This window comes from Rhincodon typus, chromosome 24 (assembly GCF_021869965.1).
Source record: "Rhincodon typus isolate 14 chromosome 24, sRhiTyp1.1, whole genome shotgun sequence".
NCBI classification, from domain to species: domain Eukaryota; kingdom Metazoa; phylum Chordata; class Chondrichthyes; order Orectolobiformes; family Rhincodontidae; genus Rhincodon; species Rhincodon typus.
The window spans coordinates 12,809,001-12,826,974 of record NC_063355.1 but is presented as its reverse complement, the minus strand read 5'-3'; the positions used below and the strand labels follow the sequence as shown (position 1 = coordinate 12,826,974).

Below are 17,974 nucleotides of genomic sequence, written 5' to 3'. Positions count from 1 at the left end.
GTTGGTGCCCCTTGTCACATTTAGCACTTTTGTAAAAACCTCTAAAGATCAATATTACCTTAAAGGAACTTTTAAAACTTAAATGTACCGTACTACATAAGGCATTTTAACTTACATGAAAATGTTGGTAAAAAAAAGCATTTCTTTAATTATTAAATTGTCAGCAGAGTTATGAATCATTGGAACAATGGTTAAACATCAAAAAAGAAATCACCCACCTTCTTTAGTTCTCTGACATAGCATCTGCTTCTCCTTGCTGGTGTAAGACTATGAATGAAAATGTCTAAGAAACTGTTTTTATCCTCACAGCATGGGCATGCAACTGAAGTCTTTGCTGTTATATTCTAATGAATTGGTGCATTTATAAAAATTGCAAGCAGTCAGGCACTTTAAGAAGCATGATTAATGCTGGGAGATTCAGTGATAATGGTGATCAAATAGTAAATAACTCATCAAGGATTGACTAACTCTACGACTACATTTATTTGAAGTAGTAAAACACATTTTAAATGATTAAGCAGACATTGCGGCAAACTGCTGATTATTGTTTGTGCTACTTGCAAACCCCCACAGCAGATGCATTGACAGACAGGCACAACATTGTATATGCATAATACATGGCGACCTTAAAGTTAAACCTCCTTGAAGGCAAAGTACACACATGTAAACACTGCTAAAGATTGGGAAGCTGTTTGGGTTTTATCTTGCTTCACATGATTATTTCATGACACTTACATGTTACAAGTATTACCTACCTTCAGGATTTGGCCAACTTGACCAATGATGCTACCAATGAGATACACTGTGATAAACTTTGAAGACCTGAATACTTTTTCCCTCAGTGCTTGCTCCAAGAGACATTCAAAGTGAAGGAACCTAGATTTTGCACCTAAAGTGCTGGAGGACTATGAGCTTTTGAAGGTATTTTGAGGGATTAGGCATTGCAAGATTTAAATAATGCTATGTATTCCTCCAAATTTTGAGCAAAAATAAATTTATGTTTCCGGCTGACTCAAGGGTCTGGGTGTGTCTGTAGTTGCATTGGTGTTGCAAAAATACACTTAGTGTCACCAGGTTAAAACAAGGGAACTCAAGAGTTGTCTTGGTTTAATCTATTATCTTTTCTTTGAATGTTAATATGCACAATGTACGTAACTGTTGAAATGTAATCATAATACTTTTACTGATTTTCATGCACTGAAACTTTGACATGGTTAGAACACATTTAATCGAATGCTCATTATTGTCAAAATATCTTTTGCAACATCACCATGAAATCAGAAACAATGGGCATAAAATGTTTATGCTATAGTTGATAGAGGAAGCTCAAGATCTGGAGGTGAAACTGTCTAGGCTCATAATGATCTATAATATTAGGTATGGAAGTTACATGATGTATAAATATTTCTGTGGTTCTGGTTTAAGGGGTATATCCTCGTGGGTTTGGTTCATTCTCAATGGCGAAGACTGAGGGAGGACATCAAGAGGCACATAGGAATTATCAGAAACCTGAGATGAGGGATGCTTAGAAAACTTTGGGAAGAATGGAGGGGTCACCTTGGATCTGGACCAGAAACAAGGGGTTAGGGGTGCAAACCATACAATTACAACTTTGGCCCAGGGCAGAAGTCTTGGGAAATTTGTACACCATAAACTACTGCTCCAAAACCATAAAGTACTGTATCTTTGTACTCAAAAGTAAATCACTGTCACCAATACGGGCCCATTTTAAATCATTGGCAATTAAGGTCCAAAGAGGAATATGAGAAATGAAGAGGCTGAGCAGCAGACATCCCCTTTGCTTGGCTTGAAACCATGAGACTTCCAGAAGTCTGAAGTCAATATTGAGGACTCCCAGGATTATACCTAGTTGCAACATGAGGTATTTATGGACGGACAATGGCACTGTCAGATAAAGAAAGAAATTTCCCACTGCTCAGACAAATAAAATACCTTTGTCCAATCACAAAAGATTGCCCTGACTGTACATGACCTTTGTCTATTTTCATTAAAGTAATTCTGTGGTTGCTATAAAGGATGCCAATTCTTGTCAAATTAGCAGTGGCTTTGTATTTTGGTCCATATCCACCAGGAACTAGATTAAGACTACTTACACATCAACAGATTGTGAATATTAATTCTGTTCTACTGTTCATTATCTCCTCAGTTAGGTTGGGAAGATAGGAAGGTGACCTTGTCCTGGATCTTCATAATTGAGTCCAGATCTCATAGAGTCAGAGTCATAAGCACAGAAACAGACCCTTCGGTCCAACTCGTCCATGCCAACCAGATATCCTGAAATAATCTTGTCCCATTTACCAGCATTTGACCTGCGCACTCTAAACCCTCCCTAATCTTGTGCCCATCCAGATGCCTTTTAAATATTGTAATTGTACCAGCCTCCACAGCTTTCTCTGGCAGTTCATTCCATACACACACCACCCTCTGTGTGAAAAAGTTGCCCCTTAGGTCCCTTTTGTATCTTTTCCCTCTCACCTTAAACCCATGACCTCTAGTTTTGGACTCAAGATGGTGTCAGAGTAGGATCCTCCAGCCAGAGCTCCTCTGCGCCGCCCATTCTTTTGCTTTTTCCCTTTTTTGTCTTTTCTGCAGATCTTTTATCAAACGTTTTATTTTTTAAACTCACCCACAGGGGATTGAAGGAGGCAAATCCCAGATTGGAGGCCATCACTGGCGAGTCCTGGAGCCGAGTCCCAGACTAGGCCGCGCAGGGAGGCAAGTCCCAGAGGTGAGTCCCAGACTGGAGGCTGGCACAGGGAGGTGAGTCCCAGACCGGAGGCCAGTGCGGGGGGAGGGGAATCCCAGACCAGAGGCCAGTGCGGCTGGGGGAGAGGAGTCCCAGACTGGAGGGCAGTGCGGGGTGGAAGCAAGTCCCAGACTGGAGGCCAGTGCGTAGGGAGGTGAGTCCCAGACTGGAGGTCAGTGCGTAGGGAGGTGAGTCCCAGACAGGAGGCCAGTGCGGGGAGGGGAGTCCCAGACAGGAGGCCAGTGCACGGGGAGGTGAGTCCCAGACCGGAGGCCAGCGCAGGAGTGTGAGCCCCAGACTGGACGCCAGTGCGCAGGGGGATGAGTCCCACACCGGAGGCCAGTGCGCGGGGAGGTGAGTCCCAGACCAGAGGCCATTGAGCGGGGAGGTGAGTCCCAGGCCAGAGGCCAGTGCGCAGGGAGGTGAGTCCCAGACCGGAGGCCAGTGAGCGGGGAGGTGAGTCCCAGACCGGAGGCCAGTGCACAGGGAGGTGAGTCCCAGACCGGAGGCCAGTGAGCGGTGAGGTTAGTCCCAGACCGGAGGCCAGTGAGCGGGAAGGTGAGTCCCAGACCAAGGCCAGTGCAGGGATGGGAGTGCCAGGCTGGAGGCTGTCACGGGGAGGGGAGTCCCGGACCGGAGGCTGCCGCGGGGAGACGAGGCATCAAGTGTTAAAGCCCAGTGTGACCTGGAAACGTGGCCTGGTGCAGTCTGGAGGCTTGGTACTGGCATGGACTTGGTGAAAAGCACTGTAATTCAAGTACCTTCTAAAAACTTTCTGTTCTTATGGTAGACTTTTATTTATTATTTTTTCAACTCTGTACCAAATACTTAAGTCTCTGTATTTGTGTACCTTGTACGTAAGATGGCGCCATAAGGGCAACATAGCAAACTTTTCACTGCACTCATTTGAGTGCACGTGACAATAAAACTAATTCAATTCCCTACCCTTGGAAAAAGACCTTGCCTATTCACCCTCTCCATGCCCCTCGTGATTTTATAAACCTCTATAACATAGCCCCTCAGCCTCCAATGCTCCAGGGAAAATAGCCCCAACCTACTCAGCCTCTCCCTCTCCTTGAAGGTCAGCCAAAGGTGCCTTATTTTCACTGAGTTATTCCATGGCAAATATCTATGGTATAATACCGGGGCCCAAGACACTCGATAATTCAGATGTCCACATTATTGTGCACTCCCTTCATAACTTACTGGACCAGTTCACCATCTTACAGGTCACAACTGGCTTCATACGTCCTTGTGTCCTTTATGTCAGTGTACCATGCAATTTTGGAATGTCAAAAAAGTGCATATATACATCGTTGTGCAATGACATGCAAATATTACCCGTTCAAAGGGAAGCTAATGGAATTGTGCAGCAGTGCTAACCACTGAGCCACCATGCTGCCCATAAATCATGACCGTGAGGCACTTGAGTTCCTACACGTATATTAGCATAATATTCTGCTATAGTATTCATGGTGATTCAAAGGGGGCACTATTTGAAACCTTAAAGTAAGCATGGGTCACATTTTCCCTCAACCATTACGTAGACTAGAAAAGATGGCAGTAATTTTGTACTTCTTTCCACTTTTACAAATGATTATATTATGTTCTGGTTACAAGTGTGTTGCAGTTAAGAGTAAATGATTTATCACAAAACTCAGGTAAAATTTTCAGCACAAGGGTCATTGTGCATCGGGGCACAGTACACGTGGGCAATCACTGCCCACACATTGCCTCTGCAATCTCTAAACAAAGAACCAACAAAATGGAATCTGGTCATCCATAAAATGAACAGCATATAATTATACAACTAAATTAGAGGCAACCTAACCTTAGGCTTTAAACTACAATTACAAATCATAAAAAGCTTTGCACTTTCAGCATCTCTGAATTTCAAGAGTACATTATTGCCTTGTAACCACATTTAGATATCTGTTATTTTCTGCAACATATTGAAAGTAGAGGCACTTGTTAATAGTTTCAGTACAAAACATAATGTTCCAAACGTTGGCTGTTTATTATGTAAATCAAATATTTAAGACACTTCCAAATAATACATTTGGTTAGTGCGAATATCTCTTGGGATTTCTCAATATTCTCATTGCTTTACTGATATCAAAATGTGAATGATTCCAGATTTTGTCAAACATTCTTGTTCAACTGTTTACATTAGTGCAGATTCTTTTTCACTAAAGTTATTAAAATAATAGCTTGCTTTAAGCTAATTAGCAGTCTTTTAATTGAAACATTCCTTATCAAGTTTGCCTGCTGTCTTTTCTCCACCAATTCTTATTTCATTTCGGTCGCTTCCTGGTCTTGTTCTTGCAGTTCCACTTTCTCTTGCTCTGCCTCTTCTTTGTCTGGCTCCAGCTCTTGTGGTGCATCCTTGCCCTGTTCCTTTGGAAGCCCTGAGTCTTCCTCTAGCTCCTTCCCTTGATCTATCTTCTCCTCTCTCTCTTTGTCAGCCTCCACTTCCCTCTCAGCTTCAGATTTCTCTTCTGTTTGAACAGGAGCTGTTATTTCCACAGGGACCTGGACAGCAGGATTGGGCAGTGGAGCTTCCACAATTAGGATCCCATCAGAAGTCAAGGATGAGGTCACAGACAGGGTGTCCACATCTGAAGGAAGCCTACCATAACATTTTAAAATAGAACAGAAACAAGGATTAGTTTTATTTATGGGAAACCCAACAAATGTGCTATGCAAGCTAAAAACACAGTGTGAATTCTGTAACATGATGCTTCCTCAAGATTGGTGTTTACTCCATATACAACATCTTCCATTTATATTGCAGGATTCTGTTTCTTTCTAATATCTATACTATCTACAGTTGGTATCTGAGATATCCATAATAGGTACATGAGGTACTCAGTCCACTGGTATTACTTCTATCGATGGTACTTCGTATTTTCAATGTGAAGAGCATTAGGCTAACTTTTCAACATTCATGACACACAATGTAACGACAGTGCATTAACCTGTAATTGTGCAATTAACCTGGACATTGGAATTCAACAGAATGTTCACAATGATTCCTACTCTTTTTCTGCTTTGATCATCTCAGTAACAGCATTTTCATTGTATGAATGAAGAGATGAAACACATTGTTTTGAAAAATCAGCATACTGTATTTATCACAATAAAATGGTTACATTTATTTATTGAATTGTCTTTTCATCTTTAAATGCCGCTATAGCACCCAGTTTACATTTGGACTAATTTTTAAACAAAAGTTATAATTCTGAATTTAGATTGCACTGTCCAAGCATATACAATGTCATTAATTTCCCATCTTTACACTGACCCATTTCTCTGCTGCACTCCCCATCCTCCTTCTTTCACCTCCCTTCCTCTCGCCCATGCCTTCCAATTTTTCCTCCTTCCTTCACTTCAATCCCTTCTTTCAAGCCCTCTCCTGCCTATCTCACTTTCCCTGCCTTTATTTTGTAACTATGTTGCCATTCTCTTGACCTGCTTGAATTGAAAAGTGCCCTTAGCCTTCCCCTGTGTGTGACACCACAAAAGAGCAGCCTGTTTTTTTGTTGCAACTTATTCAATGAATCTTGAAATAATTATACACGTACAATTACACACTCACTGACACCTCCTTTCTGTTTCTCTCCCACATATGGTATAGCATGAGTGTTGTTTCAGGAAATGGTTCTGAAACGGTTAATGCATTAACAGAAACTGCATTAAGTTCCACCCAACGTGATGATGTCATAAAAACTTGCAGGAGGCACAAAGGCGGAACAGTTTTGGATCTCAAAGAGGAAGCCCTACTTACCATTTAGATTTCCTCATAGTCTTTGTAAGAATATTTGACTTACTCATGTAACTTGTACGTTATTGCAATAAGCTACATCTTGTTAAAAACAAGAGCCAGTTTCCATTAAGACTCTCTAATGGTTTGCCTCCACCACTGCAAACCAAGTAGCGTTAGACCAAGCCAAGGAAAGCTGTTGATGGCAGCAAAATACCCTGACCACAAGCTGGTAGTGGTTGGCATCACAGCACATACAACAGTTATTACCTGCTTGTTTTCCGGAGAGTTTTGATTTTGTCACTGATAATTTCCATTCTCGGGTCAAGGTAGGGAGTTAATTCCCAAGTCTGCCTCAAACAGAATGGGAAACAAACCTGTATCTTGGGGAGTAAAGGTTTTACTTTACAATTACTGTAATAAAAACTACCAGACTTGCGTATAGGGAGATCTGACATAGTGACATAGCAGATCACATGGAACTGGGATTCAGGTTTGCAGGTCCCAGAGACATTCTCTTGTCACCCCTAGTGTAGAATTACGTTAAATAAAGCCTGTTAATGTTCTCTCACAAAATGCAGACTTATCTTACTATATGCTATTGCTGTTAATCTGAACCACATGTCATTTCATGAACTGAACTAACTGGCTTCCATTCTCACATGTACCTATATCATTTTCTTTTTGTTACCAGATTGTGTGAAATATAAATTGCTACTTTAACAAAAGACTGGCTAAACTCTCTATTGGCAGTCATACTTATCGTTTCTCTTCTCCTATCTGTTTCTATTATATTTGCAAGTACAAATCATCTTATTAAACACAACATTCAAGTCAACTACCAATGTAGCGGCTTGATTAACAAAGGACAATGTACTCACTTGTACTTTCTGGTAAAACTTCTTGAAATAAACCCATGTTGATCTTGTTTTTCCTTGTGATTTCCTGAAAACAAAAGCATTTTCGTCTATCTATTTGTCATAATTTGTAGTCATACTATGAAGGCACGATGTTCAAAGTAATTATGTGACCATAATCAGTCATGTGTATCATCACAATGATCTTATGCACTTTCTTATCTTCCTATATAAGTTCAATGGAATAATATTTATTAATTAGCAATTAAGCTAAATCAGCTTAGAAATATCCTGCTTAAGGAGCTACTTAACAACAACCCTTTGTATACAAAGACAATATAAAAATATACCGCCTGGTGGAAAATGTACATAGGACAAGGATAGAAAAATCCCACCTATTTTGTCACCCAATGTAAAATAACTTGACTGTGCTTAGTGTCTGGGCTATTGCCCACAGTTTAGCTGCTATGGGTGAGGTGAGGTGCTGGAAGGCAGCCAGTATCATGGAGCAGTAATTCAACATCAGTAAATTCCTTCAAAATATCAGGGAAGAAAATTGAAAACGAAACAAAATTGAGATTCTGTAACTTCAAAACATTGTAAAATGGGCATATATGCCCAAGCTTTGTTTTTAATGGGGCAATGCTTACCTTAGCTTTTTAGAACTTATCTGTCTGTCCTTGTCACTTCCCATCCCATTTCCAATCAGATATATTAATGAAATCCTGAATTTTCAGGGTTGATGGCAAAATTGAGCAACATTTTCACACAAAAAAAATCAAAGCAATATGGTTTCAGATGAATCTTCCAGTATTCCAATAATACCATGGCCTGTTGATGGAGAAGCGTACCATTATGTGGAAGTAAAACTTATGACTTCCTTTGCCATTGTTATGGTCTTAACTTTTTCTTTAGACACTCTACAAATTAGCAAATACTCAAATTATTCGATATTGTTCAACTGAAGCTTATGGATGAAGGGCCAAGCCCTACAGAAAGAATGGGAGCAAGGAAACAGTGGCATCTGTCCTGAATTTAAAATGCCTGTATGTTGTATGAAGTTGGGAAGACGAAGAGGTTGATCTATATTGACATGAAGTCCTGGAAAAGAAAGAGCTAAAGGAGGAGAGAGCATGATATGTCTTGATTTTAATCATCTTACATTCCATCAAGCAAGCGAAACATTGAACGGCACAAAATGGTTTCCGTCGTTTTCAGATATTTACATTTTCCCTGACTCTCTCCATCTCCCTTTACTACAGCAGAATACAACATTCAAAATGGGGAAGAGGATGCATAAGAATCTCAGGCTGCCAACACTATGGGCTTGTAACCTTTATTAGGAGGATTAAGATTGACTCAGTGATTCACTCAAAATGCTTGCCTCCCCTTATATAAATAAATTCTTAATTTCAACGCCTTACCTCAAGCCCACATACCCCTCCTATAACAAGACTAAGACTGGAGCATTGCGATATGGGACTTTTATACTACTTGCCCCTCTACATTGGCACATTGAATTCCTTCACAAACCAGTCGTAACTTTGCTTTAGTTTCATTCTCAAAGCAGGTAGCGAGAGTCAGGGAAATTTTGGGGTCAGCTAGCCCGCTTGTCCCACCACACACTTCCCATATCTCATCCCTGCCCCTTCATACCCCTCCAGCCATCTGTCCTTTAGTCCCTCAAGCTGCCCATGCCAGGCTATGCCCTCTACCCACACTGTTCCTTATATTTCCATGCCAAGCTGTGGCACTTTCATTCCTTTTCACCGACTATACACTGTATAAAAGCAATAAATTCTGTAGGTATAATTGGATGTGTAGAAAGAGCGTTGATGAACTAATTTATATTCACTTTCTTTAAAAAAAAATCTCCCTTAAATAATAGTCACCAATAAGAAGTTCAGTCTCAAAGTATCAATACCAGAAATTGGAAGTCCTTAAAATTTTTTAATCTTAAACCCTCCCACTCTGTTATAGCCTCTTCCAATCTCTTCCATTGAGCAGAAGATACAAAAGCTTAAACACATGTACCAACAAATTCAACAACAGCTTCTCCCCCGCTGTAATTAGACGTCTGAATGACCTTCTCAATTTTTAAATTTAATGTTGGTCTCACTCTTTGTGCACCTTCTCTGGAGATGTGACATTGTATTCTTCGCTCTGTTCTATTACCCCAATGCACTGTGTATGGTATGATCTGCCTGTATTGCATGCAAAACAAAACTTTTCATTGTACCTAGGTACATGTGACAATAACGAATCAAATCAATCAATTAGATCACAAGGAGAAACCAAACACACAGAGCATGAATGATTAAGTTTCAACTCATTTCACCAAAAAAATCTGTAAAACAGAGAAGCTCTTCAGACTGATTTTAACTTGCCTAGTTAAAAAAAGTGGGTTAAAGAGGAATTAAAAACTGAGTAGGTCTTAATGAGGAAACATTTTTAAAACTTTCTGAAAAGATGCAAACAGACTGACGAACAGAGTATGGTTCCAGCTCTGCTTGGAAATTTGGTCACAATGTTGTAAAATACCTGCCTCAATGCACCCTGATAAAATGCAGCTGGAAGAAACTCATGTTTGAGATCATGGATGAGGTCAGTTTTACAGGCAGAAATTCATGCAGATGGATAGTTTGATAGACAGACATAAAACATCGAAGAGACTTGCACGGATTGTGATTATGCAAACAACTTACAAAGGCACAGATTTTTAAACTATGTAGTTAGTTTGAGTTCAGATTGCAGGTGCATCTGGATGCAACTGTCGTGCAAATTTCAGAACAGAATGCTAAGAAAGACAAAATATTTGTAGAGTTGTAATAACTGATGGTATGATTAGTGTGATGTTCCTCGGTCCTCTAAAGTAATTGCGAATACTTGCGTTTAAGTGGAACCTATAATGTAGTAAAGCATCCCAAGCTATTTCACAGAAGCGATAAGCAAACAAACCTGCACACTGAAACACATAAGGAAATATTAACTTGCTAATTTTTTTCTGCTAATAATAGCAATTAGCAGAATGCTATATTGACATTGATGTTCATGCACTGTTATTGGCAACAGCCTTTCATTTGATTAAATAATACAAGCAAAACTTTCTATTATCCTGATAATAGCACCATCTAGTGGTCTACAAGTGCAAGTCGCCACCAGATGTTGCAAGTTGCTGAGATTTTTTAGCACTTTCTGCTTGGTCATAATTTTGATTTTTTTTAACAATCCTAGCACAGGCTCAGTTAGTTTCTTCTGCCAGAGAGATGTTCACTTGACCCTGACCAGACAATCTATGTGGAAGGGAAGCTCAGATTAGGTGCAACAGACTCAGGGAGCTGATTACAATGGCCAGTGCCTCTGCACTGATGGAAGAACATCACATTTTTAAAAGTTTTATTTTAAATCTCATTGTCTTTGCAGTTAATCACCCTGAAAGTACAGCCTTTTGTGTTTTACAGCATCACCTACAGCTAAATTACAGGAACACAGAGATTTGTTAACGTGCAGGTGACATAAAATCCATTGTCATAATAAACATCCTTCCATCTGCTTAAGGTGATGGCTTGCAGTGAATTCATTGGCAATGAATTAATTTTATATGATACACGATTGCTGATGACTGAAGAGACCAATCCATGAGACACAATTTCTTTCACAAGTGCTATATGTCAGGAGTTTATTAAGTAATTGGTGTGAGCCGCTGTTTTCAATGTTGGCATCTGTTGCTATGCACACTGACCCATACAAGTAACATTTCTTTCTCCCTCCATTGATTGCTAGCATCTCGCAGCTGCAAAAATCAATGTTTAGGGCCTTTATGTTGTACTTTTAAGCATTCTTAAAGTGGAGTTTTGGACATTCCTCTGATCATCTGACTCCCTGCTCAGACTGATCATCCTTGGAAAGGTGTGTGTATTCCATCCTGCTAATATGACCCTGTCTGTAAAATCATCTCTGCCTCACAAATGCAAACATACCTGGGAGATTTGCCTGAGAAGACGACAGCATTCATGATTTTGTCCCTCAGTGAGACGGCGAGAATATGCCACAGACGTTGAAACAAAGTGCATAGTCGTAAATTTCTTTTGGATTATACCATATGCATAACGTCAGCTCCAGCTAAACATGTCTGAGGAAGGTGAAGGGGGTGACTTCTAGTACAGAACCTTGCATCTTGTTTACCTGAAGACCATGAAGCATGAGCATGGCAATTTTTATTATTCAAAGATTGACTGGTTTAAGGGCAATTTTTATTATTCAAAGATTGACTGGTTTAAGCTGTGTTGCATTTTATACATTTGGTGCGGCAATCATTCTTGTCAATGATAAGGGGACGTATCTTTGTTTTGAGTGCTGTCACCGAATAGATCTTAAATGGCATTTTAAAAATCAAATACATATTTCTAATTCTAGTACACCGAGAGTGTTCTGTCCAACAATCTTTGCCTTTACTTAGGGATAATATGTTACAGGTAATGATAACATGCTATGACATTTGATAAAAGTTTGGTCACATATACAACTACTTTTATGATATTTACAGTGGTGTATTTGCTGCTGTATGCTAGTATGTGGATGTTTAAAATAAATTATTCAGTAATTATTGCCTCAAAAGGGAAAGGTAGGACAACTAAATCCAGTGCTCCCAGAATGAAAAGGAGATTGAAATTAAGTTAAAGAAGAAGAAAAAAAAAGTGGTGTATATATATCAGGTAGAAAATACAATCGAGAACCAAGCTGGATACAGAAGGTTCAGAAATGAGGTGAAAAAGCAGAGACAAGAAGGAAAGAGGGATTACAAAAATAAAATGGGAGCTAATATAAAAGGAAATCCCCAAGTCTACTATAAGGTATCAATCCATCATCTGTCTTCTATCATTAGCAAAAGTGTGGTAAAAGGAGTAGAGTCTATTACAGATCAAAAAGGGAATCTAAACTTAGAAGCAAAAGGAGTAAATGAGGTATGAAATGAATAGTTTTCATCTGTTTTTACCTATGGGCCAGATATTGCCCAGGCAATGGTGACAGAGGAGGAAACTCAGTCACTTGAAGGATTTAAAATTGATAAGGAGGAAGTACTGAAGAAGCTGTCTGTAATTCAAGTTGATCAGACAACAAGGACCAAATGAGACGCCTCCAAAGATATTGAATTCAGTGAGAGTGGAAATTCGGGTGTGGTGCTGGAGGATTGCAACCATTTTGCCCTTGTTCAAAAAATTTCGTAAAAATCAGTTCTTGGCTTATTGTATCTTGTAACGCAGATCAACACAGTGCCAATGAGATAAGTCTCTTGCAATAGGTGAATATAAAGGTATTTTCAAGGGCTACATCTTTTGGGACACACATAATTTAATGTTTTTTCTCCATATGGGATTGGCACATACTGCAATAAGTTTCCAAAGGCAAGTGATAACATTCTAACCCATGTGGACACAATTCAGGAATTGAGACAGTAAGGTGAATGGGTAATATTTAAGCTTGTGGTGCCTGTTTTCAAACTTAAATAATGGCAGCCAGCAATTGAAAATCAGGATGGGTATCTCTTCATGAACACAACACAAGGGTTACACATCCATTTAACAGCTTCATCTAAAAACGGATGGGGATTACTTAAACATGCAAACTGGGTTCCTACTCTGCTGTGGGACTTTGACTGCAATCTTCAGGGAAAAAAATGGATCGAGCATGCACCGTGGGTGATGGGAACTTGTAAAAGTCTTTTGAATTGCAGGGAAGAATTATTCTGAATGTTATGCTAGTAAATCCTACTGTGGACCAAACCTGAAAGCATTTAAATGTTCTTATCCATTTATTTGATTCATTATTGCATGTGACAGTTCCAATTTGTAGCTGAATTGTTTCAATGCACATAGCCCTGTGTCATGAACAGCAAAGGTTCTATGAGATTACAAAAAACACAGTGATGAGGAAAACCATCCTGGTTCATAGATCTAGAATCTCTCTATATTATCATTCAATTCATTCTTATTGATACTTTGATTTTTACTTTTATTGTACTCAGAATTACTTAATTGACTCTAAAATGATTTGGAAAGTCCTGTGGTTGTGAAGAATGCAGTATTAATATGTCTATCCTTTTTGTCTGTTTGAATGTGACCCCGAATCCTATTGTTAATTCAAATGGGGAAAGTGGTGGCCAAGGGGTATTATCACTATTAATCCAGGTAATGTTCTTGGCACGTGCATCCAAATCCTGCCAAGACCGATGGCGAAATTTGAATTCAATGTTTAAAAAGTCTGGAGTTGAATGATGACCATTGTCACTGGTTAGAAAGACCCATTGGGCTCACTGTTGCCTTTTAGGGAAGGAAACTGCCATTTGGGTAATTAGCCAACAATGCCCACATCCCATGAATGCACGTAAACAAAAAAAGAAGTACATAAGAAACAAAGGCAGATGTAGGCCATACAACCCCTCAAAACTGGTCTGCCTTTCGATAAGATCATGACTTATCCTTGACCCAACTCTACTTTCTCACCAGATCGCCTCAAAGAATTTAAAAATTTGTCAAACTTAGGCTTAAAGGTAAATGGCAACCTACCAATATGTTTGATTTCACAATATTAATTTAGTTCTTCAATCATATGAAAACTGAACTCTCAGTTCATATCTCAGCTCATATCTATAGAACACTGATGCCTTTTACAATTTGATATGGATCTCCTAATGATGTTCTAGATTTACCTATTCTGTAACATTTAATATCTTATAAAAAAAAAGAAAGACTTGTATTTATATAATGCTTTTACGAGAGCTGGGTGCCTCAAGGCACATTATGTACTTTTGAAGTGCAGTCATTGTTGTATATGCCTCTATGATTTGTCCTGTAACCCTTTAGTTGCAGTGATCCAAGACTGAATAGCTCAAAGTTTTCCCTCTGAACCCAGCCCTCTTACACCAGCGAACAGAGATTCTGAGCAGTGAAATTCACAGTCAAACCTTTCTGCTCCTCACATGCATCTGGGTACTGTTTTTGTAGCGGTGTTAGGCAAGCACAGCGTTTCTGTGAAAATGGTGCACCAAGGAAAGCAGTGAAAGGAGCTATGTTCACCAAATCTTCACCAAACATAGCTCCCCCACCCCCTGCCCCGCATGGATCCTGGCATAATCCTGCACTGTGCCACTATCTCCCTGGTGTCTCAGTGATGAGCACTCAAACACAATAGTGCAATCTGACCATTTCAGTTCAATACGGAAGCAAAGGAGCATCTGAAATATGATGCTTCATCTGTAAATGAATGCTTATCCGGACGTACATCTGAGACGAATTTGGAGACAGGAATACAACTTAAAAGGATTCTTAATTTTGAAACAGTGAAGGACAGGGAATTTCAACATTTCTATAGTTTCATAATTTGGAGCAATTATCCTTTGTCAACTGATTTTTAATTAAATCTTAATATTTTGGTAATGTTATCGAAATAACGTGGCATTGATATTCTCCAACGTTGGATTAGACGTGTTTAAATCTTAAACACACCACACTTTGTGGACACAAATTAATGTGAGGGTGTGCTGCGATATGAATGGCTTTATACTGAAGGAGCAAGAGTAATTTGGTTCTGCAGTGAATTCCAATGTGGCATATCTTTCACTGGTACAATGCTAATTTCGGGTCACCCTGTCCAGGCCCATCTATGTAAAATGGTCAATTGGATCCTGAGGTAGGCACCAGAAGACCATCACAGGTCAGTGCTTTCAAGAGGCAATGAAAACTAAAGTGGAGAAAATGCGATTATGTTAAATGTTTCAAAATATTCTCAAATAATTGCGGTTACAACAACAACCTGCATTTACATAGTGCTATTAGAGTAAAAAAACTGGTGCATCATCAAACAAAACTTGACACCAAGTTGCAGAAAGACATACGATGTAACTAAATGCTTCATCAAAGAGACCTAAGGATGCTTAGGGAAGGAATTCCAATGTTTAAAGTTTATGTAACTCAAAGCATGGCTATTAAGAGTAGAGTGCTTAAAATGCGAGATGTGAAAGAGGTTGTTGAGTTATTACTGGTCATTGATATATCTAAGGAGGTCTTGTGACTCAGAGCTAGTGACTATATGTATGTTCCAGAAGCTCCAGTTTCAAGTTCCACACCACAACCAGCTGACCGTGGAAGGAACATTCAGGATGCAATTCAACAGCATGAGAATCATTCTACCATTTACCCATTATTCCCCCAAGGTGTGTGCATGAAGGTACTCTTCAAGAAAAGAAGTTTACATACCTGAAATCTCTAAGTAACCCTCCTGGATCTTCACCTGGAGCTCCTCAGGGGTGAAATGCCTCACATCAAGGCTGATTTTCCAGTTTCCCAAGGTCTGCTGGATCAGGGACATTCCCCCAGGCAGCTGCCGCTGCAGGGGTGATGGGCAGTAACTGGGTATTGTGCTGTCAGAAGGGCTCGGGCTGAGCCGATTCTCTACCCATTGCATCCAGTCCTTCAGCGGCTCTTCAGAGAGAGGAGGGAGCCCAAAGTCCTGATCAAATAACCGCCGGGGAGAATAGCAGCTCCGCAAGGCATCCCACCGACTCCGGAAAAAGGGATGGGAGAATGCCATTTCCCAAGGGACGGGAAGAGAAAATGTGCACTTCAAACTGAGGAAATGTGTCCTTCAAAATGAGTGAGCTGAAGGTAAAGCAAGCAGCTTGTACCGGGATGTTCCTGTATCTGACTGTATTTATACAGCCGCCTTGCACCCCATACATAACTTCATCACAAATAAATGTGCCTCTGATCTGGCACAGGGAGCTCAGAACTTTCCAGCAATCAGCTCAATGCGACCACATCAGGAGTTATATATAGAGACTTGACAAATAGACACTAATGATTTTATTTATAGTGTGCATTCCACAGCAAGGATTACAAAGATCTGCCATGTTGATGTTACTCTTTTACTGTGAATAGTTTTTTCTAACCTCAACTGCAACATGCTGTTGCAGGCTCCTCATTTGCTCCAGTTTACTGTTTGCTCGTGACTATCATCGATGTTGTGGGTATGTTTTACATTTTATTTGTTGAGGTGTTTCTGAGAAATTTTCCCCCAAACCCAAATGAAGTTGCGAGCGGCTTTGTTAATGGGGGCTAATGCAGCGAAGCACCTCAGAACTTAATTTCTGATTTATCTTCTACGTGAACATAAAAGCTATGTACAGTTCAGAAACAGGCCATTCAGCTCATCTGGTCTGTGTCAGGGTTTATGCTCTACATAAACCTCCTTCGACATTGCTTAATCAAACACTATCTCCAAATTCTTTCATCCTTTCTCCCAAATGCACTTAACTAATATCCTCTTAACACATTCAACTCAACTATATCTGGCAACAAGGTAGAGTAGAATTTACAAATTCTAAATACTCTCTGGGCAAATGAGACTTCTGAATTTTATTTTGGATTCATTAATGACTATTTTGGACTTATGGCCTGTTCTTTCAGATTCACAAGTTGAAACACCTTTTCAATGGCTGTCCAATCAATATCTTCACACTGTTAAAGAGTTCTATCAGGTCACTGCTCAGCTTTTACTTCTAGGGAAAAAAAATTCCTTCGCCTGTTAAATCTTTCCTGTCAGCTACACTTGGGCTGCAAATGCAAGTCGGATTCTGGGAATTCTGCATTGCATGACTCAACCTCCTCCACTCACCATAGACTTCCCACCATCTGCAAGGCACAAGTCAGGAGTGTGAAGGAATACTGTCCATTTGTCTGAATGTGTGCAGCAGCAACAGCATGCAAAAGGCTTGGTACCATCCATGACAAAGTGGTTTAATTGTCACCTCTTCTTCCACCTTAAACATTCACATTGTTCTTTATAGCTGGGGTGTGTGACACCTACAAGATGCACCTCCACCAAGTGAAAGGGCAAGGACAGCAGAAACATGAGAACAAAATCACCCCCAAGTCCTGCTTTAAGGCACACACCATTCTGAGGCAGAAATATGTCACCATTCCTTCATCATTGCTGTTTCAAAATTTTCGAACTCGGTCCTTAATATTCATCCCTAATTTCCCTGACTGTTATGTTAACACTGGTAACATGAACACTGAAACAGGGAACTTATGGAGACCATGTATCAGGAGATTTATTCATGAAGCAGCTAATTAGAACTTTACCATAGACCTTGGTACTGTCTGAGTTCTACCATTTTTCAGGCTGGTCAACTAATGACTTATTACTGGGTTCTAAAGGTACAGCAGCAGCTATTCAAGGATAGGTCTAGTACCTTTCTGCAAGAATGTTACGTGGCATGTTGTCACACAGGTGCCATCACATGAAATATACATGATTACCTGATCATGCAATAAAACAAAAAATACTTTCAGCATTTGCACATCATTAGTCCAATGGTTCATCATCACGTTCTCATGGGGAGTTGGAGATGGACAATAAATTCTGACCTTGCCAGAGGTGCCTACATTTTGTGAATGAACAAATGAAGAACTTTCAGTACATCAGCTGCAATTTCCCAATATTTTTATGAATGGGCCTTATCTATGTAATGTTGGAGAATTCAATGCAACTCACCATCAAGAGGGTGAGACATACATTGGCTTCTCC

General features: G+C 39.9%; 1 protein-coding gene across 1 annotated transcript; it reads right to left on the bottom strand.

The window, feature by feature from the left end:
• Positions 1 to 4,723: 4,723 nt before the first annotated feature.
• si:dkey-1k23.3 (heat shock protein beta-1) lies at positions 4,724 to 16,184 on the bottom strand. The gene is made up of 3 exons (XM_020529532.2): positions 15,643 to 16,184; positions 7,412 to 7,475; positions 4,724 to 5,396 (listed from the first exon to the last, which is right to left on the bottom strand). The coding sequence occupies exons 1-3, from the start codon at positions 15,974 to 15,976 to the stop codon at positions 5,057 to 5,059; spliced, it is 738 nt and encodes a 245-aa protein (XP_020385121.2). The 5' UTR covers positions 15,977 to 16,184; the 3' UTR covers positions 4,724 to 5,056.
• Positions 16,185 to 17,974: the final 1,790 nt, after the last annotated feature.